The 16054-nt window shown below is 60.0% G+C and overlaps 1 protein-coding gene across 1 annotated transcript; it reads right to left on the bottom strand.

Annotated features, from left to right (window-relative positions):
- Positions 1 to 239: 239 nt before the first annotated feature.
- Positions 240 to 6693, bottom strand: LOC119107042 (uncharacterized). The gene is made up of 2 exons (XM_037230395.1): positions 6522 to 6693; positions 240 to 1886 (listed from the first exon to the last, which is right to left on the bottom strand). Exon 2 carries the CDS (start codon positions 1305 to 1307, stop codon positions 342 to 344), a length of 966 nt encoding a protein of 321 aa, XP_037086290.1. The 5' UTR covers positions 1308 to 1886; positions 6522 to 6693; the 3' UTR covers positions 240 to 341.
- Positions 6694 to 16054: the final 9361 nt, after the last annotated feature.

Raw genomic sequence — 16054 nt, 5'->3', positions numbered from 1 at the left:
TCACGCTTTAAAATGCATCAGTTCTACCGATCAATTATTAGCACCGAACTTCCATGCAAAACGGCATGGAGCAATCTCACGTTTATGTGAAGACATAGTTAAGATCAGTTTTAGATTTAAAAGTCTGCAATGAATAGATGCATTTCCTTGCTACCGACGGTCCATGCATTTGTGACGGCAACACGCAACCATCACTCAGTAATGTATGTATCAAGCAACCAGCGATTTGATGCATCGAAAACGCGGCATGGAACACCGCACAATGTATGCAAATTAAAAAGATATACCCAGGTAGTGAGGTTAAATGTATATTGCTTTACCAACATATGACAAGATGCAAACTAACCACAAGACAAAAGTCGTTTTCCAAGTAGCCTTACTATGGCAACGCCAATCGACACAACACAGAGCGGATGCACAGCCCCATACATGCCATCCGTTAAAACAAAACTTCGGCTGGCAGTCATGGCTCCTCGCACACTCGGTCCTCGGGCACCAAAGAAAGTCATGAGAACACTCGCCACTCGAACACTCGAGAACACAAGCCACAGCACTGGTGACCAGAGCACGTGCACCTGCAAGTGCACCGGCGCACACAATGAGCGACATCCGCTGGGAACATCCCGTACACGGAACGGCCGTCGCCTGTCACACGCCGACGCTGGGCGGCACGCCTGGCCAGAGACGAAGAGCGGCGCGGTCCGACCACTGGCCTGGTCCCGGCTCACTGGCTGGTCCACTGTCTCACTGCGGCGGCCTTGGCCCGCCGGCCGGATCCGGACCACTCCTCCGATCCGGATCGCGCCCGGGTCCGGGTCCGGCGCACCACCCCGGTCCGGGCGTCCGAGCGCCGTCGGAGGCGCCGCCCGCCGCCGCACACTCCCGCGCCGCGGAAGGGCGGCACGCGCACGGGCAGTCGGGCCGGCCCACAAGGCAGCCTGGCTGGCCCGAGCGCCACACAAAGCCGTCACTGCACACTGGGCCAGCGCACGGGCGGGACTTGACGCCAATCTCCACGGCATGGCACGGCACGGCACGGCACGGCACGGCACGGCACGGCGCGCCGGCTGGAACAGACGGCGTGCGTTGACGTTACGTGACGCCGGACCAGCCGCGGCGGCCGACCAGTAGTTTAATGCGCGTGCCAATGTAGGTGGCGGGCCTTTGGTTTCGGCCGCAACACGGTGGGCTTTTCCTCGACCAGCTCCCTTCCCAGGAGACGGCAGCAACTGTGGAGTCAATTGCTGACTGCTGTCGCGGGACTGCGCTGCACCAACCAGCACCCGCGGCAGGACGTTCACGGGCATGGTTCGTCTTCAAACCGACCCTCCGGTCCGTTGTTTTATCCGGGAGGACACTGCCTCGCTCTGGGTCACTAGATCAATCCTCTGACCACCGTGCTCAATGTAACGGGGAAGGCCCGCCACATACATACGTGCCACGGCGGCCAGCCCGACAACACGCGCATGACCCGGGCTATCTCGCCCGAGTGCCGGAAACAGAACCTCTGCTTTGTACACTGCGCGTGTGCTTGTGTCATGGGTACTAACTGGAAAGTTTCTAGCAGAAGCGAAAAGAAAAATACCAGAGGCCGCCGCCGGATACGCGAAAATAATAATGCAACAACTGCATGCACTGCTCATCACTCGCTGAGACTGTGTCGCCTGTGTTTATAGCTTGTTCATCATTGTACTTCATTCCTCGTAAAATTATGTTACCATTAGTGAAAAGAAATTCAAGCGCTGATGTTAATGCTAAGCGTTGCAATTTTAACCGAATAGTTTTGAAATACTCACGCTGGCGAGGGCTCAAGACAGCGTTTATTCGGGTGTTCCGCTTACGGCAAGATGCAGTAACTGCCGGGCATGCTTATTGTTCATGGTCACCTGGCGGTAAGGCCACGGAGAGAGCGTCGAACAACGAAACCCTGAGGCCGTCTCATCAGATCACTGTCTGATAATGTCGGGACTTCCACGAGAATACATGGTCTGATGCGTTTTGAGCAAATGTATGGGGGTCGAATTCAACATTGCGAGGCTCATGTTCACGCTCTACGATGGGAGGCAGACAATTAAAGATAAACCAGACTCTAAAATAGTTTAAAGACTCTAAACAAAATGTGTCATCACTGCATAGCACAGTGACGAGGTAATCAAAAAGTAAGTTTGTTCATGCTGAGTGGTAGTCTGAATCTTCAAAGGAGCATTTGAACATTGTTTATTGTGAATAGTTACTGCTAGCGGACACATAGGAAATACGAGTTATGAACGCAGTTGAACGCTAACAATGTATCGCTCAAATATAAGCATGACGCGACATTTGCAAGGCAATATACTACCACCGGTACATAAGTGGAGAATGCAGCATGGTAGGTCTGTCGGCAGCCTGGCCAACTTCTATTGATTATTGTGTGACTTGAACGTTTTGCCAGTCTGAATAACGCTCCGTCGGCCAGCCTACATCAGCGACATCAGCAGCTCAGCATTCTTCACCCGTGCATGGGGTTGATTGGGTGCAACGTCACACGCATTTTTGCACACCATGCGTGACAACGAACATGGCGCGACACGACACGCGCCTCGCTGGCTGCCGCCACGCCCCGCCGGCAGCCAGCGAGGCGGCCGACCATACCCGGGCCAGAGCGGAGACTCCCAAACACTGCCGGCGTCAGCTCTACACGAGCTCGGCCGCACAGCGGCACACGTGCGGCACATCACGGTGCCGAACATCACGTGCCAAAAACGGTACTTTCGGATGGGACCTGCCGATTTTTAAGTCGCATAGGAGCTACGTAGAAAGCTGCGGCATCTCCTACGGGTCTTCTACGGATTGATCTTATGGTTTCTTTGGCGTCATCGTGACCAATACATTCGCCCGTAAAACGAAATTGTGGTAACAAATTACAATAAAAAGAACAAAGCACCCAGAAATCAGGACATACTCCAACTTTCTACGTGTCCAGCTCATAAGCGATCTTTCGGAAGACCCTGTCCCTCTTACGGCTGCTTCTGCAGTGTGAACGCTGGCACGGGAATGCCCTATTCTGGCCCAGGGCTGCATACACCGAACAAAAGCGGAAACGTCGATGCTGCGGGGCGCAGGCAGCTGGAGAAGTCCGCAGATGGGGCCGACTATGTCAAGCGATTTGAAATGGCGTGGTGAGGCAATGACGTGACATAAACCAAAACATATTGTAGGGGACGAACGACAATCGACCAGCAATTTTCCCAGCGGACCTGGCTAAAGCAGACGAATGGCAAGGTGTGAGTTATTATAACGTATTTAAATATGCTCTATCTTAATACGTCCTTCCCGATAATAATGAGGACAAGTGTCATTTGCTACAGGGAACAAAAACTAGGGGGGGGGGTGAAAACTTTAAGTCCGTGAGCACTTTTTTAATCGAATTCTCAGAGAAGATGTATTTGAACCAGAAAAGAAAACATGGACCACGATAAGATTTTAAATAAGGGTGATCCATAACACACGCATGTAAGCATTATACAAGGCCGTCACATAGCGTAATGCAGACCGCAAGGATGAGAAGTCCCTCCAACCAGCTAAGCACCAACTAATACGTCAAGGTCATGGGTTACCTTAGCACGTTGTCCTGCCATCTGCACTCCTGATTAAACCATAAGGCATAGCCCTGACAACTCCAGCCGTCAAGGGCACCATGACACAAGTGGGACAGTGATATGGTTCGACGGTGTTGCCCGTACGGGAGAAGCCCGGCCGACCGCAGACGTAACCACCGTCCACACCATGCAGCTGGCACCGGTCCACTGACAGGGCAGAAGGATAGAGAATGAGGCTGCAACTGTGTGCAGCCCACGTCCGGCTCAAAGGACAAGGAAGGTCGCCCGGCTCTCGGTCCGGCGAGAGCACAAAATCGCCTGGCTCCCGGTCCGGCGAGAGCACAAGGTCACCCGGCTCTCGGTCCGGCGAGAGCACAAGACCGCCCGGCTCCCGGTCCGGCGAGAGCACAACACCGCCTGGCTCCCGGCCCGACGAGAGCACAAGGTCGCCCGGCTCCCGGTCCGGCGCGAGCACAAGGTCGTCCGGCTCCCGGTCCGGCGAGAAGGCGAGAGCACAAGGTCGCCCGGCTCCCGGTCCGGCGAGAGCACAAGGTCGCTCGGCTCCCGTTCCGGCGAGAGCACAAGACCGCCCGCTCCCCGTCCGGCGGGAGCACAAGGTCGCCCGGTTCCCCGTCCGGAGGGGGCACAAGGTCGCACGGCTCCCGGTCCGGCGAGAGCACAAGGTCGCACGGGTCTCAGGGCCGCCAAAGTAACAAGAAAAATTCAAGGTCCGGTCCAGATGACGAGGCAGAAACAGGGGAATGGAATGATGGACGCAGCCAGCCCAGACAAACCGTATCCTCGGGTGCCTTTGCGATGTGGGCTGCCACAACACAGGCCAGCAGGAAAACCATCCCTCAGATGGCACCAATCGGACGGCGGCTAAAGGTAATGACGTTCCCGTACTTCATTCGCTGTTCCAGAGCTGACCTTAAGTTCCGTGGTGCGTGGTGCGACACTACGGCTATCGGCAAACAGTTATTTTTGGCCAATTTGACACAAGGGTATCGTAAAATCTACCATTAGCAGTGAAAACTAACTCTTGCTGGCTGTTCTAGCCCATTCAGCTCTTATGGCATGGCATTTCCTCCCATTTGACAACGCTGCATCGTGATGTAACAAAAAACTTTGCTTACGTACAAAACTTTGCCAGTCCTTTTTAGAAACGCACTCGATGGGCTTGCATAGCCCACCATCTAAGCTATGCTGACATAGCTTGTCAGATTATTCTGCCTCGGCGCTGTTTGCCAGACAGACATAAGGCGTGTTTGGCGTACCGCACAAAGGCAGGACACGGCCACCCCCGGTCAGGCGAAGCCTCTGGCCAAAAGTCAGCTGACCATCTCACATCAGTCACGCCAAACGACGTCCACGGGCTATAGTACATTTTCATAGCCAATGCCACTGGATCACCAGACCAGCATCTTGCATCCACAAAAAGCAGATGGCCAGGACACCCGAGCTCGTGTTCAAACATAGACCACAGAGACGACGCCTGAAAGGCAACACGTGGGGCTAATTGAGCTAGCTCATTAGGCGGATCACACGACATCCACATTCCGCACAATGGATTTATCCAGTCAACAGGAATATAACTGCATTGATGGTACCGTTCTAATTTCGGCCAGCCGTGCTTTTGCGCTCTGGGCGCGGGACTAGCTGAGCACAGATCAGGTTACAGACCAGAGCACATGGTGCAGAGTCCGTACCAGCATCCACCGACGGCGGCGTGCGAACCGCGCCCAGACGCTCGTCTTTCGCGGAAGCCGTCGCCCGCTCTCAGAGACCTCCGCATCGGACCGTATTTGGCAGCGCCGGGTGAGCATGGACCTCGAGATCACGAGCTTCAACGACGCTCGCCGTGATTTTTATCACGGAACTCGATGCCCGCACTGCATGTGGTGCACAACAGCATTCGACTTTACACGGCAAAAACAAAAGGGAGGTGAGCCGCAATTAGCATTGCGTAGAAGCAAGGTCTGCCCCGACCCCGTTCCGCTGTCCCTTAAACAAGCGCCCAGACCAATTGAACAGCCATTTCCAATAGACGCGCATGCTTGGCGCGCTTTAAATATGGCATATCGCCTGAGGCTGCATTGAGAGGGCTGTAGAGATCAAACGTTGCCAAGATGGTATATATTTAAAATAGTCTGGATGCATCCGACGAGCAGATCCTAGCCGAACGTCTTCAGCCTCCAACATTTATGAATGGTGACAACAGTGCCTGACGACGGCCCTAAAAGTCGTCCTCCGGCACATAAGCGCAGACATTCAACCAGGCTTAAAGCCCATTCCAGCTGAACCACCCGACATAAACTGAGAATCCAAATAACCTTGATGAAGCTCAAACTCCCACTATCCCTGACAAGGCCCGCGAACGAGCTAATCCAGCAGCGGGAACAATACGGCGCCGGGTTTGTCCGATTCCGGCTGGAAGTCCACCTTTCGCTCCGCGTTCCCTGCGGGGAGCGATCTGGCAGCAGCGGTGGCGCGCGACAGTCAGGCGCTCTACAGTCTGGGCAGCAGCGGAGGTGCGCGACGGTCAGGCGCACCACAGCCTGACAGGAGGTGGCGCCGTAGACATGGCTTAACCTCGCCTGTGCTACAGGAGCGCGCACGCGTGCCGAGCGCGGTAGCCGCCACCGGACGGCCTGCTCGTCGGCCTCCGAGCACCCCGCCACACCTGGCGCTGGCGGGGCGGACCGGCGGCCTCCGAGCACCCCGCCACACCTGGCGCCGGCGGGGTGGACAAGCGGCACACAGCCCCGGCGCCAGAGGTCGTCCAGAAACGGATGGCCTTCGGGAGCCTTCACTGAACACCTCTCGAGCCCGTCTACACAAAGACCATGCTCACCCCGGAGAGTTCCTGCGGAGGCTGCCTTAACGGCGCTCACCTGGACTACGCCAGCAGCCAAGCCGGCCCTCGTTCTCGGCCGTGCTCACCTGGACTAGGGCGGTGGCCGGGTGGCCGGAAGCTGCTGCACGGCCACGTCCTCCTGGCAGATGCCCAGCATCAGCAGCTCGGCGGCGTCCGTCTGCACGTCGGCGTCCGGTAGGTCGATGTCCAGCAGGTCGCCGGCGTCGTCCTCGTCGTCGTCGCTGATGGCCTCCGTGTCGGGCGCGCCGACCATCGGCGGCGGCCGCGCCGGCGCCGGACCAGCCGAAGCTGGCGCCGGCGCCGGCGCCAGCTCCGGAGCTGGGGCTGCAGCCGGCACGGCCGGCGGCGGCAGCGGGCACATCGGCCAGCGCCGCGGCTGGCTCGGTCTGCCGCCGCTGCTGCTGCTCCCGGTGCTGCACCAGCCGCGCCGTCTCTTCGCTCGTCTCTCCCGCATCCTGGCCGCCCGAGGCCTGGCCGGCTTCTTCGACCGGGCAAGATTTGGACGCTTCTGTCTTCTTTGCCCTCAGCTTCGGCAGCTTGCCAATCATGGGCGCCACCTTTTTCCGGACGGCACCGGCAGTCGCTTGTACCTTCTGCGCGCCTTTCGCAGGGAGGGACATCGTCACTTTGGCAGCGGTGGCAGCCGCGGAGGGGGCTGGATCGGTGGTGCACGTGTCCCGGTTCACCCCCTCCTCACGCTTCACCTCCACCTTCACAGCAATCTCGGCCTTCTTCTCGAGTGGCTCCTTCCCGGTCCGGGCCGCGCCTTCCCCGGCCCCGGCCCCGGCCAGCGGCGGCTTCTCCCCCTCGCTGTCGGCGCGGCTTCGCTTCGCCTCTTGCTCAGCGATGTTGGCCTGCACCTTCCGCTTCAGCTGGTCCAGCTCGTCGACCGGCTTGGTCGGCGACGCCAGCAGGTTGAGCCTGATGCCGGCCTTCTTGGCGGCGGCGGCGCCCGGCGGGGTGGTGACGCTGGCGCCTCCGGCCACCGCCGCCGCCGCCGCGCCGCCCGCGTCATCAGTCACGTCCTGCACGGCGCCCTCACTCTGGCGCCGCTGCCTCATCTCCTCGTTGAGCCGGTCGCCACGCTTCTCCATCTCCTCGCGACGGCGGCGGCGCGTGCGCTCTTGCTCGCGCATGGCGCAGTCAAGCAGCAGCCGACTGCGGCTCTCGCTCACCACCGCGTGGTAGGCCGGGTTATTCTCCAGGTATTCCTGTGGCCCGACAAGGCGTGTCAGACGGGCGCGGCGGGCCGGCGGTCCGTGGCGGGAGGTACCACGGTATCATCGGCACTACCAGTAAAGCGTGAACTAGAACGGACACACCTGGCAGAGTCTGCCCGGCGCCGGATACGACTTTCGTCGTGGTGGCGCACATACGCCACGGCTTTGCCCTTTCCGTGATTCCTGGGGAGGCTTGTCAAAAATCGCTGACTACGAACAGTTGAAACATTCTCCAAGTTCCAGCGACTTATCAGTGGATTCTACAATGCTGAAAAACGTCCAAGGTAAGATGAATCGTGTGCAAAACAACATATACTGCATGTACTGCATGCATCAGATTCTTGTACGCAACGTTATCAATGGATACCACGCAGAGAGCTGGTGGCCGCATGTCAAAATAACACCACAAACATTAACTGTGTACCAAATATTCGGTAACGCATGCATCATGACAATAAGACCGGCCAAAATCCAAGGACTTTTCAGACACACCAGCATGCGATTCCTCCCACATCAACAAATACGCGAAGCTAATGAAACATCAGCGAGGCGCGAGGTCGTGATGGCACGACATCTGTGCGGCAACTGCGAGCCGGCCGCGGCGCGTCCCACGCACGTCGTAGTTGCTGTTGTGCCGGCGAGACTTGAGGTGGGACGAGGCACAGCGCAGGTCACCCACGAACATGTTGCACACCTTGCAGTACCAGCAGTCAACGCGGATGAACATGTCCAGCCCTGCGACAGACGGCGGACGGCGGTCAGCGCGCTCGAGAGACGCGGCCGACATCGACAGGCGCACGGCCTGGACCGGAGTCGCACCATACCGCAAAGACACTCACCCCCGACGCCAGCGTCCGACACGAGGCCTACCACGGGCCCCGAGCACAGCGGACACTCTGGGCTGACCTCAACACCTGGCGGCGTCGCCTGAACACTGCACGCGACCGCCCGCACCGTCTCGTCCGCCTGCCCGTCGGAGCAGCACTACTGACCTTTGATGGGCTTCGACTCGGCGTCTCTGGCCTTCTTCTCCACCGGAGGAATGGCCTTACGCCACGGTGCTGCCGCCCCGCCGTCCTGTGATTTCTGTCGGCCGACGACGGCACGGGTTGGCAACAGACAGGCGACACACAATAACCCACTGGCAGCATTCTTCACGTCAGGAAAGGCAAGGCTCCAGGACATGCACTCTCTGGGCAAATAGAACATCCTCTACTAGGACCATGTCCATATCAAAGAAAAGCCCATACCAAAAATCTTAGACCATCACGGCATGGCCTGGACAGGTGGGACAAATACCATGTATGAAAAAAACAGACTGAGAAAAAACATCGTGCAAGCGTGCCCGCAAGAGCGGTCACCCAACTCAATAAACCTAAATCGCGGTGCGCTGAGTACACAGTGTTCCAGGACAGAGATATCTCGCTTCTGCCCGCCAACCACATCCGTCACACGGCGCCCGCTGAAGGCACTCGGCTGTCAGACGGCCGCGGCGGGCTGGGCCCGCGCGCCGGCGCCGACAAGCCGGCCCATCACAAATCCGATACTTGCCGCGTATTTTTTTAGGTGCTCGGCCGACTGGAGGTGCTGCAGGTAAGATTTGGCGTTGAGAAAGATCTGCTGACAGTGCAGGCAGATGTGGTCGGCAGGGTCCCGGAAGAAGACGGCCGGGTCCTCGGCGTCCGGGTTCTGCAGCCCAGCGCAACACACGGCCGGGGTTACAACAGCGCGCGTCTGGACGCCACGCCACCATCCCAGCACTCAGGTACGTGCGAAGAAGCACGGCAAACTGCGGTACGGCGAGGGTTGGCGGGTCATGCCGTAACCGGCCGCTGCACGGGGCAGACGCGCCAGCCCACATCCCAGCTGAAGGCGACACGTGCCCACCAGCGCATTCCTGGGTGGGCTGTCACCGGGCAGCAGCACACGACACGGCAGCGGCGATCACGCAGAGCCCGCCGCACCGCAGACACTCAGACTACCACACCATCGTGCTGGAGATCGGCACCACTGCTCGTGCCTCCAGACCCAGGTGCTGCTGCTGCTGCTGCTGCCGCCCGGGCAGCTGGTCACGCAGCTGCCGGTGCGGGGCGCTCAACACCCGACAACGCTGCTTGGGCAGCTGACCGCCGATACCCCGGCCCGGCTCACTCACCAGCTGCTGCTGCTGCTTGAGCAGCTGATCGACGCTGCGCTCGCTGCGCAGCCGGTCGAGCAGCCCGGCCACGGCGCCCAGCTCGGCGGCCTCGTCGCCGGCCAGCCGGCCGCGCAGGCCGTCCAGCAGCGTCTGCACCGAGTCAGCTGCCTCCTCCATCGACTGCAGCTGGCGCGCCGGCTCCGCGGCCGCCGACTCCAGACCGGTCGCCGACTGCGCGCGCACACGCACACCGTCACCGACTGGTCGCTCGCACTGTCTGACGCCCGCAGATGTGCGCACACCACCAGCGGTGATCGCGCACAGTCCAGCCTACACCAATGGTCGACTTAACTGCAGTGTCTACCAGTTACAATCTGTACTTACCAGGCACAACTAGAACAGACATGAAGTGCCTTTACTGGTTCTCTTTGGCGCCGCAATGCCTTATTCTACCACCAAAAGCGTAAGCCACCTGCCTGAGTCGAAATCACAAAATCCGTCAATGCCTCCCTCAGAAGACATGACCAAGCCCGGATATCGCGCGTCGGCGGCCGCCTGTGCCCCGTCCGGCCCCAGTCCCGCCCCAGCCGCGTACTCACCGGCTGCTGCTGACAGCGGTGAATAGTCTGCAGCAGCGTGCGGTACAGGTCGAGCGTGAGTCCGGCCCCAGTCCCGCCCCAGCCGCGTACTCACCGGCTGCTGCTGACAGCGGTGGATAGTCTGCAGCAGCGTGCGGTACAGGTCGAGCGTGAGTCCGGCCCCAGTCCCGCCCCAGCCGTGTACTCACCGGCTGCTGCTGACAGCGGTGGATAGTCTGCAGCAGCGTGCGGTACGGGTCGAGCGTGAGTCCGACCACAGCCCCGCCCCAGCCGTGTACTCACCGGCTGCTGCTGACAGCGGTGGATAGTCTGCAGCAGCGTGCGGTACAGGTCGAGCGTGAGTCCGGCCACAGCCCCGCCCCAGCCGTGTACTCACCGGCTGCTGCTGACAGCGGTGGATAGTCTGCAGCAGCGTGCGGTACAGGTCGAGCGTGAGTCCGACCACAGCCCCGCCCCACCCGCGTACTCACCGGCTGCTGCTGACAGCGGTGAATAGTCTGCAGCAGCGTGCGGTACAGGTCGAGCGTGAGTCCAGCCACAGCCCCGCCCCAGCCGTGTACTCACCGGCTGCTGCTGACAGCGGTGGATAGTCTGCAGCAGCGTGCGGTACAGGTCGAGCGTGAGTCCAGCCACAGCCCCGCCCCACCCGCGTACTCACCGGCTGCTGCTGACAGCGGTGGACAGTCTGCAGCAGCGTGCGGTACAGGTCGAGCGTGAGTCCGGCCACAGCCCCGCCCCAGCCGTGTACTCACCGGCTGCTGCTGACAGCGGTGGATAGTCTGCAGCAGCGTGCGGTACAGGTCGAGCGTGAGTCCGACCACAGCCCCGCCCCACCCGCGTACTCACCGGCTGCTGCTGACAGCGGTGGATAGTCTGCAGCAGCGTGCGGTACAGGTCGAGCGTGAGTCCGCCCTCCGTCTGCTGGCCGAAGCCGTCCTGCGGGCCGGCCTTGACCGGCGTGTAGGTGACATGCGGCGCGTGGGGCCCGGCCGACTCCACCTGCTGCTGCAGCGCGCGGTTGAACAGCGCCGCCCGCTCGCCGGCGCCCCTCAGCGCCGGCACCCCGACGACGACGGCGCGTGTCAGACCGTCGGCGCGCAGGTCCCGCAGCAGCGGCAGCAGCGGCGCGGCCGCCGCCGCCGCCGACCACGGCTCGTCGTCCAGACAGCGCGCGCTCACCAGCAGCACCAGTGTCTCGGCGGCCGACTGGCGCACGGTGGAGCGCACCCACAGCCGGAACTCCACGTCGGAGAGGGCGGCGCCGGCGCGCGACGACAGACGGATCTGGCCGGCCGGCAGCGTGGTGCCGAACGCGGCGCGCGTCTCCTGCTCGCGCACGTACACCTGCACGGCGGCCAGCGTCTCGTCGCCCAGCAGCAGGAAGCGCACCTGCGGAGGCGCCCAGCTCGGTCGGTCGGCGGGCTGGGGGACTGACGGCACGGTGCGGCACCCGCCGCGATGTCTGGGTGTCGGGCGGCTCGGTGGCGGGGCTGTCACGTCCACGTGCAAACAGCAGCGCGCAATCGGAGGTCCGGGCATCACTTTCGCTTATTCAGGGTTGCGAGCCGAGGTCGCCGCCTGTTCACAGGGATCGGGTAGAGATAACACGACTGCCACGCTTCGAGACACCTAATCAGCAGAGGGCACGTCACCACACCTCAGGGTGACGAGCGGCATGCCGGGCCGGGACCGGCGGCGGCGCCGACGCTGGCCATCGGCCGTCCTGCTCCCTGGACACTACCTGAGGCTTGGCGTCGGCGTCGTCTGCCGTCTCAGCTCCACCAGCGGCCCGCACAAGAGCGCTGCCGACGCCGTTGAGGGCAGCCGCCGAGCCGCCCGCCTCGGCCGGCTCCAGCAGCTGGTTCAGCTGCCCCACCACGGCCGTCACCGACTCCAGCTCCTTCAGCAGCTCACCCTGCGCCGGAGCACGCCGGCGTCGTCGTCAGCAGGCAACTCTCACAGCTCAGCAACAACATCGGGACACACGCTCAGCAGAAGTGCGCAGGTTTGGTTACATTCTAGGCTGACGCGTTTGATGGTATTGCTTGACTTTTTCAAACTATATCTTCTTCTTGCGTCAAAAAAGCATCCAGCTTCAAAGTCAAGTTTTAAATAAAGTCGTTGACCGAGGACGTCTCAAATCTTAACTGGTTGTTAACATGCAACTTTAGGCTAGTTTGACCACCGGCATAAGCAGGCCCGCGACAGAAACTGTCGGGTTTCGGCGCACCTGTCTCTTCAGATTGTCGTGCAGCTTTTTGTTGGTGACCGGCTGGCCCTTCTTCCAGATGACGTCAGCCTTGTCGAGCAGCTTCTGCTCCAGCTTCAGCTGATGCAGCTCGCCAGCCAGGCTGTCCCGCTTGGCCACGTACTCCTGACGCTGGGACGCCAGCCGCGCTATCGTCGTGCCCGACAGCGGCACTGGTCCGTCTGGAACGGGCTCCGGTCAGGCCGCTATTCCGCGCAGCCGGACTGCGGCGGTGACGCACGACCGCAGCACCGAACCGAGCTCACACCGGCCGCGGTCAGCTCCAGGACAACACCCCGGTCAGGCCGCTGTTCCGCGCCGCCGGACTGCGGCGGTGACTCACGACCGCAGCACCGAACCGAGCTCCCACCGGCCGCGGCCAGCCCCAGGACAACACGGCCCATCCATGCTGCTCCTCGCACAACGGTTCTTGAAGTTCGGTATTCGAGAGCAACGGATCAACTGAGAGCGTCATATGACCTCATATACATAGTCTGGGCCCAATCTAAGAGAAGGCGATGTCAGTGTCAGTGATGAGAACGCATGTCAGTGGTCACTTTGCAGTGGAGCCCCGCGAGCACCACATTCGCCACTGCCTAGCAGACGACGTAAAGCATGTTAAGTGCTTGAGTTGATGCAGGTCATGCAAGCAAACAACAGCGCGGTGTGGCTCGCCCCAATTTTACGTCGGAACACAGGCGGGCTCTCCCAGTCGCTGCGAGTTAACTGGAAGGTAAAATGAACATGTAACCAGGGCGGTCCGATATAGCCGTCTGCACGGCGAGACGGAGCGGTGCCCCCCGGGGATCGGTGACGGCGTGTCACGACCAGCACGTGACGAACGACTGACGTCATCCGAGAGACTGCTACTTCGCACGATGTCCAACATCGCTGCCTCACTCTGGCGCGCCTACCATTGGGGCGGCCAGACGCTCACCGTTGCTGCCCAGCGCTGCTTTCGCTGCCAGGTCCAGTTTTTTCTTCGACTCGACCACTAGGCTGTTCCACTTCCGAGCCATTGTCTGAGGGAAGAGGCAGATGACAAAAGCCGCCTGACATTGGACAAAGAAATGTGGCCGTTGATACCAGTGCATAGTCATATGAAATCACCGACGCAACATCAGTATTGCAAAATATATCCGTACAATTTTGCTTTACATGTCTCCTTTGTGTGTGCACACGTTTTATGTATGTTACTGGTTTGTTCGTAGTTTGCATTTTTCATAGACCTGCAAAACGCAAGCAGAGAAATATTCACAGAAGCAATAAAACTGACATATCTGGGCTAGCGCATCTCAACTGACGGTGAGTGCTGCGCCCCTGTGCAGAGGCGTCACCATTTTATGTCCGGGCTCGATTATTTGGGTTGAGAAAAAAACGATACTCATTGTTGCTACGCTGCGGACGCCCCCGGGGCTGAGCCGTTGATATTATCACTGGCCGTGCGCACAGCACTCACGCAATGCCCTGGCTATCAGTCACGCTTTTCGTGCTGCCTCGCCAACATTTAAGCTACCGATTCCGTCCGTAACAAAAAATAAACAATGGCGGTAGATCAAGCCGGTCCCTGCAATACCGGGCCAATCATGTCCAGCATGCAAAGGAAATAATGTACGCATGCAAGGGTGCCTGCATAATGTCTATGATTCGAGGCCAACTGTATAAACACTATCATCGCAACTGGCTAACAATGCACAGAAGATCATACGGGCTCGGGTAGTCATCTGTCCTCGATCTCGTATTACGGGAAGCGCTTGCCCGTGGCAGTCTGGGTTCGCAGCACCCCGCGTAGCTTCTAGTCACGCAAGCCCACGGCAACGCAGATGTACTGAAGCTGCTACCCAAAACCAACGGCGAACAGTCCGCTCCTGGCGTACCTTGAAATACTGGTTGTTGGTCCCAACCTTGCTCTTGTGTTCATCCATTTCTATACGAAGCGCCAGCAGTTCTTCTGTCATCCAGGGTTTTACTTTTTTAATTTCTTCCAGCTGTTTCAAGTTCTTTCTGTTGAGTTCTGAAAGGGCACATGTCACTGCGATTGCCAACTGGACTACCAAAGATACCACAGGGCGAAAACCGTTTTTCACCTACAACCAAGGATATCTAAGATAAGGATATATATATATATATATACATATATATATATATATATATATATATATAACCAAGGATACCTATAACCTATAACCACGTACGCGATAGCATCGGCCCACCGTGCAGGGAGCCGAGCGCAGTCGTCACCATTGCCGACCCTGCGTAAAGACACGCCCGAGCCTGTCTCTGACCCTTGGTGGTGGTCTCGAAGTCGCGCAGGTCCGGAGAGACGGTGGTGTTGGTGGCGCTCGTGTCGACCGTCCTCAGCTCGCGCTCGGGCTTCTTCACGTGTCCGCGCCGCTCTCGTCGCTTCTCCACCTCACGCAGGAACGTATCCGAGTCTATCCGCTCCACCACGCCCGAGGACGCCGGCGGTACACTGCGGCGCACGGCGGCAGCGCGCGGCCCGTCACGCGCCGACACCGGCACACTGGACGGTACATGGCCGAGCAGGTCGTCACTCAGAGCTCAAACAACGCTTACCAATGGAGGCCAGTCCCAAGAGCATCAACGGAACTACGAGTTCTTAGCGAGTCTCTCGGCTGGAACAACAGCAAAGCAAAGCAGCACGAACCACAGGCTGTGCAGTTGCCAGAGAACTCTCCTGGCGCGCTCCATCGTCGCAGTCCGAAGGCCCCACCTGGCCGCGGAGGACTGGAACACCCACCTGAGACTGGGCGCCGGCGGCGGCTGCGGTTGCGGAGCCGGCGGCAGGTACGCGGGCGCGGCAGGCGGCGCGTACATGGGCTGCGCGTACGCCGGGTTCATGCCCTGCGAGCACCGTCCAGCAGGATCAGTACGGACACGCCAGACCAGTCTCGAGTGACGGCCAGCCGCCGTCCGCCGGCAGCGTGACGCGCGCGAGACTGCTATCTGCTGCTATCCTGACACGCTCTAAAAGATGCGCCACGAGTCAGGCACAAGTCTCCGAATACGGCATATCGCAGTTAGCGAGCAAGGGGACACCGAAGACATCATAAGACGCCGACTCAGGCTCCTGAGCCACACCTTCCCACACCGAATACCGCCTTCCCCGATACAGCGACACGGACTGAGCGCGGGCACCGCGGCTGCTCCCGCTGGCCGCTGACCGCCGCCCCACGGCGGCGGGCAGCCAACGAACGACGTACCGGCGCCATCTGCGCGTGCAGCGGCGGCCCGGGGCAGGGCGGGTTGGCGTACGGCATGGCCGGCAGGTAGCCGGCGGCCGGCGGCGGCGGCGGCGGCGCCCCGTACGGCGGCGGCGCGTAGCCGGCCGCCACGCCGCCCGGGTACCCGACCGGCGGCAGCTGGCGGGACA

Source organism: Pollicipes pollicipes, unplaced genomic scaffold (assembly GCF_011947565.3).
Source record: "Pollicipes pollicipes isolate AB1234 unplaced genomic scaffold, Ppol_2.1 Scaffold_6672;HRSCAF=7903_pilon_pilon_pilon, whole genome shotgun sequence".
NCBI classification, from domain to species: Eukaryota; Metazoa; Arthropoda; class Thecostraca; order Pollicipedomorpha; family Pollicipedidae; genus Pollicipes; species Pollicipes pollicipes.
Note: the sequence above shows the minus strand (reverse complement) of the source record. Positions and strands in the feature narration are given on the sequence as shown.

What these genes read in the sequence shown, in the direction of transcription:
- LOC119107042 (XM_037230395.1), bottom strand. Translation starts at nt 1,307, where the DNA reads ATGCCCGTGAACGTCCTGCCGCGGGTGCTGGTTGGTGCAGCGCAGTCC.